At 33.8% G+C, this 16,406-nt stretch overlaps 1 protein-coding gene and 1 long non-coding RNA gene across 3 annotated transcripts in view; one reads left to right on the plus strand and one right to left on the minus strand.

Annotated features, from left to right (window-relative positions):
- The window catches only part of LOC140696449 (uncharacterized), a 71,764-nt gene that overhangs the window by 34,418 nt on the left and 20,940 nt on the right, over positions 1 to 16,406 (minus strand). The gene's annotated exons all lie outside the window — the stretch shown is intronic.
- Positions 1 to 16,406, plus strand: part of C2CD6 (C2 calcium dependent domain containing 6) — a 76,419-nt gene that overhangs the window by 22,885 nt on the left and 37,128 nt on the right. Inside the window, 4 exon segments of the mRNA XM_072961462.1 lie at positions 730 to 809; positions 4,033 to 4,179; positions 10,544 to 10,649; positions 12,496 to 12,562. Of these exon segments, the coding sequence (XP_072817563.1) occupies positions 730 to 809; positions 4,033 to 4,179; positions 10,544 to 10,649; positions 12,496 to 12,562 (400 nt within the window).

Raw genomic sequence — 16,406 nt, forward strand, 5'->3', positions numbered from 1 at the left:
TAGACATGAGCTTTTCTTTTTCTGCTTTTCTTTTTCTTTTCGTTCTGCCTATTTTCTTTATTTTCTTGTCATGAATTAGGCCTAATAGGGATTCCTAATTGTTTAATCCTTTTTGTGGCGGTCGTAGTTTATGAGCACCAACTTCAGAAGTAGGTGTTCTGTCTGAATATAAGTATATCATGTGACAATCCCATTCTTAGGGAGATACATCCATTTCAAATAAGACTGGGCGAGTATTGTATTGTTTTATGTAGGTGGACTCTACTAAAACTCAGAGCAAAGGTATTGTAAGGAAAAGAGTGGGAAATTTCATAAAAGTTCAGTTTCATAAAAGTTCATTTCTGTGAACCTTTCAGTAATATAGTCCCCTACTTACCTATCATGATAGCATGTGAAGAGTACTGCACTGGGGGAGAGAGCGGTGTGTTTGAATCCTGCCTCTCATGCCTATTGGGTAACCCTGAACAAAGAACTGGTCTTCAGTATTATCTGTAAAATAGGTGCAGTTATCTGCCTTACAGGATTATTGAAAGGATTAAATAATATTAAAATTGTAAAATTCTTGGCAGATATTTGGTGCTCAATGTTCATTCTTTCTTCCTCTCTCAATTCCTTTTCTCCATATATGTATCATTTAAGGCCTATTCTGTAGTCCCGGGGGATAGTAGTATTAGGGTGAACTATAATGGTAACTAAACAGTGTTAATATATACTTATTATTTTCTTCAGTTAAAACCTCTTCAGAGAATGATTGAGCCATGTATGTTTATGAATGTTGCACCGCCTCCAGAAAGAACAGACCCTGTGACGTAAGTGTTAGTCTTATTAACACAATCATATCATGTGGCATTTAAAATATTTAATCCATTGATGGAGCACTTTGGTTGTCTTAAGGCATGGCTTGAATGGGCTAGACTCCAATGTAAAGAAAGTGAATTGTTTTGCTTAAGATGGAAGAGATTTTTAGTTTCTGGGGGTAGCCCTGGAAAGAGGAGTTGAGGAAGTCTGGAGATAAGAAGAAGAGAGAAGTTGCCAACTTCATGGCTGATGGAGGGAAGAGAGGAGAAACCTGATGAGGAAGGTTGGCCAGTGAGATATTCCTTTTGCAGAAAGACATGAGGAACTTTTAAGATCAAGGTGCCTAATTGTTGTCAGTTTTCTGCTCTGCAGTATAGTAGTGTTACCTCCACTTCCACATACTCCAATTGTTACTTTAAAATCTTCAGGAAAAAGTCTATGGTCAAAAAATGTCTTTAGCAGACCAAACATAGCTTAAAATATAGTATGTCAAACAGTGTTGAAATGCCAACAGTAAAAATAGATCACCTGAGGGAGAGATATTTAATCTACAGTGCTATCCACGAATAAGGAATGGAAAATACTTTAAATGAGATTGAGGGAATTAGGTATAGAATGGGAAATTATTTTCTGAAGTGCATATTGTTCTGAAGTCTCATCAACACTGGGTATTATTGTTCAAATAAATTTTATTCACTTAATATTGGTGATTTGTTGGAACAGTAAAGTTGAATGATTTTCTTGTGTTTATTGATTGTTATTTCCTTATCCATCCACTGATTCAACACTTACTGAATGTTTGCTACCCTCACGAGGCAGTAATAATACAAAGGTAAATGGTCCCTGCCCTCAAGTAGCAAAGGTAACATGTAAAAAGAAATGTGATGGTACAGATGAGATAGAGCCTTCCTAGAGGTAAACATAAAGAACTGTGGGACACAGCTGTGGAGCTTCTCATACTTCTCAGGGGAGTTAGGAGGAAAGTATTATCAAGTAAGGCTCCACTTCAAGTCTTGAAGTAAGACTTGAAAAATGAATAGTAATGCATCGGGTTGATTTTATAAGGGTGAGGAGACACACTGCCCCCAAAAGACACATAAGTAAACGGTGGGATCCACAAGAGGGTATGTTATATTGGAGAACAGTGAGTAGTTAGTTGTGGGTTGCTAAGAGCATAGGAGCATGGAGGGGAACAACGGGAGATGACCTGGAGCAGTAGGTGGGGACAAGATATGGTGGTCAGACTCTAGAGCCAGACTACAAAGGCTTACCATTTCGGCTCTGCCATGTACTAGCTGTGCAACCTTAGGCAACTTACTTAGACTCTTTGTGCTTTATCTATTAAGTGGGATAAAAATAATAACTACCCAATTAAGTTACTGTGACGATTCAGTAAGTTACATATAAAGACTTAGAACATGATAGCAAATGGTAAAATTCCTAGTTAGTTGTTGGCTACTTATTAAAGTAATAAATATCTTATCATCACCATCATCATCATTGAAGGTTTAGGGTTCTCAAATGTGAGTAAATTTTGTTCCTCTGAGTCCTCAGGAGTGTGGCAGGGCAACACAAAGGCACTGGAGAATACAGTGCATCTTTCTGGAGCATTATTTTTGCTCAGAGATTTTGAGAGGGAAATGTTATCTTAAAATTAACATCTACATGTTATGCCTTGGAATATAAAAGTCACATACATTTTCAAGATAACAAAATGATTCCAAGAAATGGTGTGGTTTGTATCTGATTGCATTAAGTTACACCCCTGGAGACCATCATTGTCTTCCACCCACAGGAGTTCTTTATTGGAAAATTTTGGAAGTGCTTCAGATGTAGAGCCATTGAAGAATTTTAAGTGGGGGAAATACCATGATCAAGTTGCATTTTTATATGATTCTGTCAGTAGGATTGAATATGGACAGAACGGTTTAAGATTGGAGGTAGCTGTTGTATTAGTGTACATGAGAGATACTGACAATTGGAACTAAGGCAATGACTTGGTGGGTGTGACAGTTAATTCTGTCAAATTGACGAGGCCATAGGGTGCCTAGATATTTGGTCAGACATTATTCTGGGTGTTTCTGTGAGGGTGTTCTTGGATGAGATTAACATTTAAGTAAGTAGACTGAGTAAAGCAGATTGTTCTCCCTAATGTGGGTGGGCTTCATCCAATCAGTTGAAGAAGTGAATAGAACAAAAAATCTGACCCTTCCCTGAGTGAGAGAAAATTCCTGCCTTTGACTGGAACATTGGCTTTTTCCTGCCTCTGGACTTGAATGGAAGTATCAACTCTTCCAGCATCTCAAGTCTGCAGACTTTTAGACTGGGACTACACCATTGGCTTCCCTGGGTCTCCAGCTTGCTGACTCATCCTGCAGATCTTGCAGTTTGTCAGCCTCTGCATTTGATTTGCAGCTTGGGAAGTTAAAAAAGACTCCCAACAGTTTGGTTACTGAAACATGGACCAAAAGATAGCCACTGTGAGTGAACTGAAAATGCCAGACCTACTTTGATTTAATGTAGAGGAGGGATTCAAAACTTTAGAGAGATTGTAGTGTTAGAGTGGATTTGTCACTTAAGACCTACTTATTCACCCTGGGAGGTTTCAGAAGACACATTTTTCACCACGACTGTGAGAAATAAGTTTGTGAAAGAAGCCCCCCTTGTAGAATTCTGTGATTGCTCTTCTTTATAGGCCTGACCTTACAGTAGGATGCACAGTCACTGAACTGAAAAACCTAAATGAACTGGAGATAGTCATTCTAAGTGAAGTAAGCCAGAAAGAGAAAGAAAAATACCATATGATACCACTCATATGTGGAATCTAAAAAAAGAAAAAAGAAGACACTAATGAACTCATCTACAAAACAGAAACAGACTCACTGACATAGCAAACAGTCTTATGGTTACCAGGGAGAAAGAAGGCGGGAAGGGATAAATTGGGAGTTTGAGATTTGTAAATATTAACTACTATATATAAAAATAGATTAAAAAACAAATTTCTTCTGTATAGCACAGGGAACTATATTCAATATCCCGTAGTAACCTTTAGTGAAAAAGAATATGAAGATGAATATATGTATGTATATGTATGACTGAAACATTATGCTGAACACCAGAAATTGACACATTGTAACTGACTATACTTCAGTTTTTAAAAAGTGATAGCTAACACTGATTTTAGAAGTGTACTTTTGTATAATTTTAATGTTTAACTTTATTATCATTTTGTAGCAATGTTATCATACCACAGCCAATAGAATATCCAGCATTCTTATCCCCAGAGTTGAATGTTACCGTTGGGGCATCCACTACAGCACCCCAATCCAACCAGTCACCTGTAGTGCGACTTGAAACACTTCAGCAACAACCTCGGGAAAGGTAAAAATCAACAAAACAAAACAAAACAAAAAAAATTCATCTTACTTATATGTTCTTTAGATTAATTTTTTCCTTTGACACGTGGGCTTGCTACTGGTCCAGAAACCTTCGTCATGATATTTCATGGGTTTCAGAGGTTCTTTCAGAGTTTTGCTTATCATATTTAAGGGTCTGTTTAAAAAAGTCAATGCTATGTCAAGAAAAGAGATGAGAACTCATTTTTAAGGGAGAAAGTATAATATTTGTTCTGCCTCTTCACTCAACAATATATTCTATAGGTCCCATCCTTTTTTCTGTATTTTCCATCTTTTTCCCCTATGTTTTAGTCCAGATATTTTTTTCTGGTCTGTCTTATAATTCCTATTCTTTGTTCTTTGTTTTTAACCTGCTGTTAAGCCAACTGAATTCTTAGTTTCAGTTATTTCCTTTTCAGTTATGGAATTTTCCTTTATTTTATAGTTCTCACTTGTCTACCGAAATCCTCAGTATTACTTCTTAATTCTTTGAACATATTAATCATTATTATTTCAGAGTTCATCTCTGATAACTTGATTGTTTGAATTTCCTGTAAGTCTATTTTTATTGTTTTTTTTTCCTCAGAGTTTTCAGTCAAATTATATATTCTCATATGCCTAGTTGATTTTATCGAGTGCCAAACACTGTATTTGAAAATCAGTAGAACTAATCTGAGGCTCTTGATTATATGTTTTCACAGACAATATATACATTTGTTTCCACGTGGCAGCCAGGTATCCTAGGAACACTAGCGATCCCAGATCATTTTAGTTCAACTGAGATGAGATTGAAATGGTTTGAAATGACTTGGGCTTTAGTTCCTGTGAGCATTAGTCATTTTCTGGTTTACTCTTATTTCTAGCATCAAGACTGGGACTAGTGTGAGGCAACTAGGGTACAATATTTAAGGAGGCACTTTTTCTTGTGTGGTGCTTTAGAAAGCCTAGGTGTTTACCATGGCTTCTCATCCTTAATGGGATCTGAATTCTGGTTTTTGTTCCCCATCCTTATATACTTATCTCAAAGAAAAAATTTTTAAATCTTTTGTCTAGCTTTTTAAGATGAGCAGTGAGATGGTTTGTCTGAAATAACCTATTCCATCATTGCTAGAGACAGAACTCCCAAATATTTTTTAAATAATTGTTTATGTGTATAAACAATTATAACTAAACAACTTTTTACTCAGAGTTATAAATTAATTCATAAACACTGAGCTGATGACCAAGGAACCTCTTTTTCCTCTAGTCCTATGTTTTATTCATTCAGTAACATTTGTTTATTTTTTTCCAGTTTTGTTGAGATATAATTGACATACAGCATTGTATTAGTTTAAGCTACACAGCACAATGATTTGACTTACATACATCATAAAATGATTACCACAATAAGATTACTGAACGTCCATAATCTCATATAGACTCAAAATAAAATAAAAAGAAAAAAGATTTTTCCTTGTGAGGAGAACTCTTAGGATTTGCTTTCATAATAACTTTCATATATAGCATATAGCATATAGCAGTGTTAATTATATTAATCATGTGTACATTACATGCCTAGCACTTATTTATTTTATAACTGGAAAGTTTGTAGCTTTTGACTACCTTCATACAATTCCCTCTCCCACCACTTCCTGCCTTGGGTAATCCCAAATCTGATCTCTTTTTCTATTGTTTGTTTGTGTTTTGAAGTATTACGGACCCACAACACCATATTAGTTACTGGTGCACAACATAGTGATTCGGTATTTCTATACATTACAAAATGATCACCATGATAAGTCTAGTTACCATGTGTCAGCTTACAAAGATATCACATTATTGTTGACTATATTCCCCAAGTTGTACATTTCATCCCTGTGACTTATTTTGTAATTGGGGGCTTCTACCTCTTAATGTCCCTCATCTATTTCACTCACCTCTCCATTCCCCATCAGCCTGGCAACAACCTGTTTGTTCTCTGTATCTATGACTCTGTCTCTGATTTGTTGTATTTGTTTTGTTTTTTAGATTCCACATATAAGTAAAATCCTACAGTATTTGTCTTTCTATGTCTGACTCTTTTCACATAGCATTACATACTCTAGATCCATCCATATTGTTGCAAATGGCAAGATTTCATTCTTTTTTATGGCTGAGTGGTATTGCATGTATATATACCACATCTTTATCCATTCATCTATCACTGGACACTTAGGATGCTTCCATCTTGGCTATTGTGAATAATACTGCAATGAACATAGAGAAGCATATACCTATTCAAATTAATGTTTTTGTTTTCTTTGGAAAAATACCCAGAAGTGGAATTGCTGGGTCGTGGAGTAGTTCTGTTTTTAATCTTTTGAGAAACTTCCATGATGTTTTCCATAGTGGCTGTACCAATTTACATTCTCATCAACAGTGCACTGGGGTTCCCTTTCCTCCCATCCTCACCAACACTTGTTATTTGTTGTCTTTTTTTATAATAGCTATTCTGACATTCTGTGAGGTGATATCTCATTGTGGTTTTGATTTACATTTCCTTGATGATTACTGATGCTGAGCATCTTTTAATATGCCTGTTGGCCATCTGTACGTCTCCTTTGGAAATGTGTATACTCAGGTCCTTGGCCCATTTTTTAATCAGGTTGTTTGGGTTTTTGTTGCTGTTGTTGAGTCGTATGATTTCTTTGTATATTAACCCTTTATCAGTCATATCATTTGCAAATATTTTCTCCCATTCAGTAGGCTGTCTTTACATTTTGTTAATGGTTTCCTTTGCTGTGCAAAAGCTTTTAAGTTTAATTAGGTTTCATTAGGAGACATATCCAAAAAAATATTGCTAAGACCGATGTCAGAGAATGTACTGCCTATATTTATTTCTAGGAGATTTATGGTTTTAGGTCTTACATTTAAGTCTTTAATCCATTCTGAGTTAATTTTTTTGTATGTAGATATGAGGAAGTAGTCCTGTTTGATTCTTTTGCAAGTAGCTGTCCAGTTTTCCCAGCACCATTTATCAAAGAGGCTGTCTTTTCCGCAATGTATATTCTTGCCTCCTTTGTCGTAAATTAATTGACCATATAAATGTGGGTTCATTTCTGGTCCCTCAAGTCTGTTCCATTGATTTGTCTCTTTTGTGCCAGTACCATACTGTTTTGATTACTGTAACTTTGTAATATAGTTTGAAATTAGGGAGCATATGTCCAGCTTTTTTATTCTTTCTAAATATTGTTTATCTATTTAGGAACTTTTATGTTTCTATACAAATTTTAAAATTTGTTCTAGTTCTGTGGAAAATGCCATTGTTACTTTGATAGTATTGCATTGAATCTGTAGATCGCTTTGGGTAGTATAGTCATTTTAACAATATTAATTCTTCCAATCTATGAGCACGGTATATCTTTCTATTTGTTTGCGTTGTTTTGCAAAGGAGGTCATTGACCTCCTTAGTTAGATTTTTTCCTAGGTATTTTCTCCTTTTTGATGTGATTGTTTTCTTAATTTCCCATTCTGATAGTTCATTATTAGTGTATAAATCATGACAGATTTCTTTTTTCTATCTTTTTTCTCTTTGACAGTGAATTCTTTTTTTTTTAAATTGAAGTATAGTTGATTTACTATATTGAATTAGCTTCAGGTCTATAGCATAGTGTTTCAGTATTTTGATAGAATATACTCCATTAAAAGTTATTACAAAATAATGGCTCTAATTCCCTGTGAAGTGCAGTATATCCTTGTTGCTTATCTATTTTATACATTTTTGTTTGTATATGGGATCTCTTAATCCCATACTCCTATCTTGCTCCTCCTTTATTTCTTCTACCCACTGGCAGCCACTAGTTTGTTTTCTAGATATCTGTGAATCTGTTTCTGTTTTGCTAGATACGTTTATTGTTTAGATTTCACAAATAAGTGATATCACACAGTATTTATCTTTCTCTGTCTGACTTCACTCAGCGTAATATGCTGTAGGTCCATCCATGTTACTGCAAATGACAGAGTTTCATTCTTTTTATGGCTGAGTAGTATTCTATTGTGTGTATATACCACATTCTCTTTATTCATTCATCTATTGATGGACAGTTGAGTTGCTTTCATATCTTGGCTATTGTAAATAGTACTGCTATGAACATTAGATTTCATATATCTTTTCAAATTAGTATTTTCATTTTTTTGGTTATATACTCAAAGTGAAATTGCTGGATCACATGGTAGTTCTATCTTTAGTTTTTTGAAAAGCCTCCATGCTCTTTTCCATAGTGGCTGCACCAATTTATATTCTCACCAATGGTGTGCAAGCGTTCCCTTTTCTCCACATCCTTGCCAACATTTGTTATTTGTAGACTTTTTGATGATAGCCATTTTGACAGGTGTGAGGTGATATCTCACTGTTGTTTTGATTTATATTTCCCTAATAATTAGCAATGTTAAGCATCTTTCATGTGCCTGTTAGCCATCTATACATCTTCTTTGGAAAAATGTCTACTCAGGTCTTCTACCCACTTTCTGACTGGGTTGTTTTTTTGATGTTGAATTGTATGAACTATTTATATATTTTGGATATTAATCCCTTGTTGGTCATATCATTTGCAAATATTTTCTCCCATTCATTAGGTCCCATTTATTTATTTTTGCTTTTATTTCTTTTGCCTTAGGAAGCAGATCCAAAAAAAATATTGATACGATTTACATCAAAGAGTGTTCTGCCTAGGTTCTCTTCTAGGAGTTTTACGATTTCAGGTCTTACATTTAGGTCTTTAATCCATTTTGAGTTTATTTTTTATATGGTGTAAGGAACTGTTCTAATCTCATTGTTTTACATATAGCTGTCCAGTTTTCCCAGCACTACTTATTGAACAAACTGTCTTTTCTCCATTGTAAATTCTTGCCTCTTTTGTCATAGATTAATTGACCATAAGTGCATGGGTTTATTTCTGGGCACTCTATTCTGTTCCACTGATATATGTCTGTGTTTGTGCCAGTACCATGCTGTTTTGGTTGCTGTAGCTTTGTAGTAAAGTCTGAAGTTAGGAGGTGTGATACATTTAGCTTTTTTTCTTTTTTCTCAAGATAGCTTTGGCAATTTGAAATCTTTTGTGGTTCCATATAAATTTTAGGATTATTTGTTTTAGTTCTGTGAAAAATATCATAGGTATTTTTATAGTGATTGCATTAAATCTGTAGATTGCTTTGGGTAGTGTGGACTTTTTTTAATCATATGATATCACTTATAAGTGGAATCTAAAACAGAGATACAAATGAACTTATTTACAAAACAGAAACAGACATACATAGAGAACAAACTTGTGGTTATCAAAGGGGAAAGGTGGTGGGGAGGGATAAATTAGGAGTTTGAGATTAGCAGATAAACACTACTATATATAAAATAGATAAACAGTAAGGTTCTACTGTATAGCATAGGAAACTATAATCAATATCTTGTAATAACCTATTATGAAAAAGAATATATATACATAACTGAATCACTATGCTATACACTAGAACTAATACAACATTGTAAATCAGCCAGGCTTCAGTAAAATAATGATGTTACTATCATAAAAGTGATATAATGATATAAATTATTCAAGGAATAAAGAGATACAAAGAACAATATAAAAGCTCTCCTTGAATCCCACCATTCGGAAATATCAAGTGAATATTATTATAAATGTCTCCTCATACATTTCTTTAGCTAGGTGAAGAGACAGCAGAAATTATTTTATAAAAAGAGATACTATTGATATGATTTTATTTTTCTATTTTTAGGTTTTAAACTACATAAGATTAGTCATGTTCTTATGTATTATCTATTTTAAACATTGTCTATCAACTTCCTGCTGTGGCAAATGAAAATTTAGCTCACTTATACTTCTCTAAGCCCTCCTGTCTCCCTCCTGCCACAGTAATTACTTCACTACTCCTATTTTCTTTTCTTTGTTTTCATTTATTTTATTGCAGAAGATATCACATATATATTGAATAATTTATAAAATATGTATATATAGTTTAAATAATGAGACCTATATATAGGATAATTTCTAAAACATGTATGTATAACGTAAATAAAGATAATAAGATCATTGCCTAGATATTTTACAATCAGGTTGAGAAATACAATACCACCAATATTATAAATGTGTTTCATGTGCTCTTATGAGATTACATGCCTCTTCCTAACTCTCCCCAGGTAACTACTACCCTGATTTTTGTTGTAATCATTCCTTTTCCTTTGTATCCTTCAACAATACAGTGTTGGTTTTCTCCTTTAAGAACTTTTTATCAGTGTGTCACATTGTATGTGTTCTTATTTGATTCATACCATATATATTCTTTTGGCACTTGCTTTTTAAATCTGTAACTTTCTTTAGGCTGGAAAAAATGAAAAAAGAATATAGACATCTGAGTACATGGATAGAAAAAGCTAGCTATTTAGAAGGAGTTCTTAACCCAAAGTTGGAACTTAAAGAACCTAAGGTAATTAATATAATACATTTGCCTATATATAGTTTTTTTTTACTTTTTATTAAAGAACTGTAATAATTAAAAGTGATTATCAGATATTGCTTATTTGTTCCCTCTGTTTAAAATGCTATTCATAGTTCATGTACTTTCCTATTTTGATAATATGACATTCAGTAAATACTGATTGATAATTTATAAAGTTTATTTTTTAACAGCTTTGTTGAGATATAATTCACATACTATACAATTTATCCATTTAAAGTGCACAATTCAGTGGCCCTAATTATATTCGCAGAGTTGTGCATCCATCACTACAATCAATTTGGAAAATTCTCATTATCCCCAAAATAAACCCCACTTCTCTTAGCCTATACCCTTCAAACGCCCCATGACCTCCTAGCCCTAGACAATAACTAATTACTTTCTGTCTCTATAGATTTGCTTATTCTAGATATTTCATATAAATGGAACCATACAATATATGGTCCTTTAGAAGACTTGCTTCTTTACTTAGTGTAGTGTGTTCAAGGTTCATCCCTTTTGTAGTATGTATCAGTACTTCATTTCATTGCCAAGTATTTCACTGTATGGATATACTGCTTTTTTAAAATCCACTCATTAACAACATTTGGTTGTTTCCATTTTTCAGCTGTTATAAATAATGCTGCTGTGAACATTCATGTGCAGGTTTTTGTGTGAATGTATGTTTTTAATTCTCTTGGGTATATACCTGGGAGTGGAATTGCTGGATTACATCATAATTCCCCATTTAACCTTTTCAGGTACTGCCAAACTGTTTTCCACAGCAGCTGCACAATTTTACATTCAACTAGCAATGTATGAAGGTTCCATATCTTCTCCAATATTTGTTATTTTCCTTTTTTTAAAAAAAATCATAGTCATCTTAGTGGATTTGAAATGATAGCTCATTATGGTTTGGATTTGCATTTCTCTAATGACCAATAATGTAAACATCTTTTCAGGTGATTATTGGCCATTTGTCTATCTTCTTGGAATAAATTTTTATTTGCATCTTTTGCTGATTTTTGATTAGGTTATTTGTACTTTTATTGTTGAGTTGTAAGAGTTCTTTATATATTTTGGATACGAGACCCTTATCAGATATATAAGTACGGTTTAATATTTAGAAATGTGATCTAATCTATATACATTCTGACCTGGCAATAAAGGATTCATGAGGTTTTCAGTGAATAAATAAAAACATTGACTAGAATCACAGCCTTGAAATGGTAGTCATAACATATTGATGTATTCATGTTTTCCAGTGCCTCTGAGATAATTGGGCAGTGTTGTGCTGTTATAAGATAAATTGATTAGCATTTACTAATACAGAATTAGTATTTTATGGAAAACTTGGGGGGCCTTTCATTAAACTCTGGACTTTGGATTCTCATTGAAAAATCAGTATTTTATGAGAGCCAGTGGTCACCCCACCTGATAATTCTTCTTGGAATTTTATAAAGAGCCATATCACTTTGCAACTGATGGACCATAATGTATTGCAGTAAAAAAGTGATTATTTCCTGGAGGCATCCTCTTATAATCCTTGAAGGTAAACATTATGTCATTTATCTTGTAATCTTCTTCTCTCATCATTCAAATTTGTCATTCAAATACCCTATCAGTTCTTGGGTCTCCTCTCCCTGGACCATCAACTCCTAGCCAGGGTGTGCCTCTCTTTAAAATAGTACTGTTTGATTTGCTTTTCTTACAAATCCATGTTCTTGTCTTCTATAAGTTTTTTTTAAAGTATTGAAAGAAGCTGCGAAGGCAAAGAAAACTTTTTTTTAGCTCTTTAAATATGTCTCTAATATGTTTTCTTTCTTTTTTACTCTAGGGAAGTAATACCAGTGAGGTACTTGAAAGCCAATTTGAAGAGAAACCTGCCAATATTGTAACATCAGGTTAAGAAATTAATTTACTTCTGTATTTATTATTAAAAATAACTAAAAATTACGAATAACAAAAAAACTAGTAATTTCTTTTTTAGTGGACTTCTTTTTTTGTTGTTGTTGTTGTTTTTGTTTAGGGAATAAAAATACATTTCATTAATTGCACGAGTTTTTGTTCTTGTGTTGCCTCTCAGAGATTCCTGGGGAAGCTGCCTTTTTCCTATTTGCAATAAAGTGTGTTATTTCATTGTTAAAGATGTGAATAGTCTCAATAAAGTGCTAACCTGCCAGTGGTTAAAAAAATACATTTCATTATAGTTTTGGTATATACTGTTTATTTTGTAACACTCCAAAGAAAAGACTTAGATTCAGTTAAGAGTTACTTTCATTTTTTAATACTCCTTTCCTCTTTTAACGGCAAGAAAAAAGTTAAATCTTAAGTGTAATCTGTGAAAAGATATTTTTGGTCAACATTGTTAACTGTAGAACTATTGGTCTCTTTTATGTAGATGGTATATGTGAGTATGTGTGTTTATGTGTGTATAGGTAAGAGAAAGGAGAGAGGGAAAAGAAATTAAGTTAGCATTAAGTTTGAGAACTTCATACAAATTATCAGTAAGATATTTAATTAATAAAAGATACTCTTCATGCAGTCTTTAAAAAAATCTGTTAGCCACAGCACTCAGGCAAGAGAAAGAAATAAAAGGGATCCAAATTGGAAAAGATGCGGTAAAATTGTCACTATATACAGATGACATGATACTATATATAGAAAACCCTAAAAGTTTCACACAAAAACTACTAGAACTAATAAAAGTATTCAGCAAGGTAACAGGTTACAAGATTAATGTACAAAAATCAGTTGCGTTTTTACACTAATAATAAATCAACAGGAAAAGAAAGTAAAGAAACAGTCCCTTTTAAAATAGTACCCAAAGTAATAAAATACCTAGGAATAAATCTAACCAAGGAGGTGAAAGACTTATACATGGAGAACTATAAATCATTGATTTAAGAAATTAAAGAAGACTTAAAAAAATGGAAAGATACCCCATGCTCATGGATTGGAAGAATCAATATTGTTAAAATGGTCATACTGCCCAAGACTATCTACAGGTTTAATGCAGTCCCTATCAAATTACCCAGGACATATTTCACAGAACTAGAACAAATCATACTAAAATTTATATGGAATCACAAAAGACCCAGAATTGCCAAGGCATTACTGAAGAAAAAGAATGAGGCTGGAGGAATAACCCTCCCAGACTTCAGACAATACTACAGAGCTACAGTAATCAAAATAGCATGGTATTGGCACAAAAACAGACATATGGACCAAGGGAGCAGAATAGAGAGCCCAGAAATGAACCCACAAACTTTTGGTCAATTAATCTTCGACACAGGAGGCAAGAACATACAGTGGAATAAACACAGTCTCTTCAGCAAATAGTGTTGGGAAAACTGGACAGCAGCATGTAAATCAGTGAACCTAGAACACTCACTCACATCGTACACAAAAATAAATTCAAAATGGATCAAAGACTTAAACATAAGACAAGATACAATAAACCTCCTAGAAGAAAACGTAGGCAAAACATTATCTCACATACATCTCAGCAATGTTCTCCTAGGGCAGTCTACTCAAGCAATAGAAATAAAAGCAAGAATAAACAAATGGGACCTAATTAAACTTTCAAGCTCTTGCACAGAAAAGGAAACCATAAGCAAAACAAAACAACAACCTACAGAATGGGAGAAAGTTTTTGCAAAAGATGAAACTGACAAAGGCTTGATCTTCGGAATACATAAGCAGCTCATACAACTTAATAAGAAAAAAGCAAACAACCCAATCCAAAAATGGGCAGAAGAGCTGAACAAGCAATTCTCCACTGAAGACATATGAATGATCAATAGGCACATGAAACAATGCTCATTGTCACTAGTTATCAGAGAAATGCAAATCAAAACTACAATGAGATATCACCTTACACCAGTCAGAATGGTCATCATTCAAAAGTTCACAAATGATAAATGCTGGAGAGCTGTGGAGAAAAGGGAACCCTCCTACACTGCTGGTGGGAATGCAATTTGGTGCAGCCACTGTGGAAAACAGTATGAAGATTCCTCAAAAGACTAGGAATAGACTTACCATGTGACCCAGGAATCCCACTCCTGGGCATATATCCAGAAGGAACCCTGATTCAAAAAGACACCAGCACGCCAATGTTCATAGCAGCACTATTTACAATAGCCAAGTCATGGAAATAGCCTAAATGTCCATTTGACAGATGACTGGATAAAGAAGCTGTGGTATATTTATACAATGGAGTAGTATTCAGCCATAAAAATGACAACATAATGCCATTTACAGCAACATGGATGTCCCTGGAGAGGATCATTCTAAGTGAAGTAAGCCAGAAAGAGGAAAAATACTATATGATATCACTCATGTGAAATCTAAAAAAATAAAAGAAGACAATAAATGAACTTAAATATAAAACAGAAACAGACTCACAGACATAGAATGCAAACTTGTGATTGCCAGGGGGAGTGGGGTGGGAAGGGACAGATTGGGAGTTTGAAATTTGTAGATATTGGCAGATATGTATAGAATAGATAAACAAGTTTATACTGTATAGCACAGGGAAATATATACACGATCTTGTGGTAGGTCATGGGGGAAAGGAATGTGAAAATGAATGGATGTATATTCATGTATGACTGAAAAATTGTGCTCTACACTGGAAATTGACACAACATTGTAAACTGACTATAACTCAATGAAAAAAAAATCTCTCTGTTAAAAGATTCATTTAGAAAGTAAGTTAAAATAGATGCATAATACTCTGTCTTTAAAATCTTGGATTCTGCTGGTATGGATTAATGATTTATTGTTATAAGGGTTTTGACGCAGGTTACTTCTCTAATTCTACTTCCCCAGCTATTGCATCTTTAACATACTCCTTTTTTTTTTAATTGAAGTACAGTCAGTTACAGTGTGTCAATTTCTGGTGTACAGCACAGTGTCTCAGTTATGCATATACATACATATAGTCATCTTTAATCTCTTTAAATGAAACATTCAAGTTTTAGTTTGTAGGAGAATCACAGTTTCCCTCTTCAATATCACTGTTGAAGATTGGAGTTTAACCTCTCTTTTGCACTGATGGTTACCATGGGCTGTTTTTTTTTTTTCTTTACTTTTTTTCACTTATCCAAAGAGTTAATTTCAACTCCTATTGGATCATCTAGTGACTTCTTTCCTTTTGGTATTCCAGTTGCTTCCTATAGTTACAGCTAACATTTGTTGATCACTGTGTTCCAGGCACTTGACTTGGATTATATGTATCAGTCCTCACAGCAGTCAATTGAGGGTGCTATTATTATTTATCCACATTTTACAGATGAGAAAACTGAGGAGCAAATCAATCAGAGGTCACACAGCCATTAATTTGAACCTAGTCTATTTGACCCAAGAGGTCAAGCATTTAACCATATTGCTCTCATATTATATAAACTTGTACCATACCTATGAGATAAGCTATCTTGATCTTTTTTTACATGTGAGAAAACGAAGGCTCAGAAAAATGAGCTGAGAGCAGTCATGAAGCTAACAGTGACCTTAATAAATTTTGTTATTTACTAGACTTATGCATTCCTTTGTGTCTCAGTTATTTATTCCCTCTCCCTTTTAGGTTTTTCTTTTTTTGTCTGTTAAATATGTATTATATTTCTAGGAAAATTTTACAAGTACTTCAGTTAGCCTCTTTTTTTTTTTTTGGAACAAACAAAACATCTACATTGAAACAAAAAAAACACCTGTATTGTGATTCACAAACTAGATTGACTGTACCAA

Source organism: Vicugna pacos, chromosome 5 (genome assembly GCF_048564905.1).
Source record: "Vicugna pacos chromosome 5, VicPac4, whole genome shotgun sequence".
NCBI lineage: Eukaryota > Metazoa > Chordata > Mammalia > Artiodactyla > Camelidae > Vicugna > Vicugna pacos.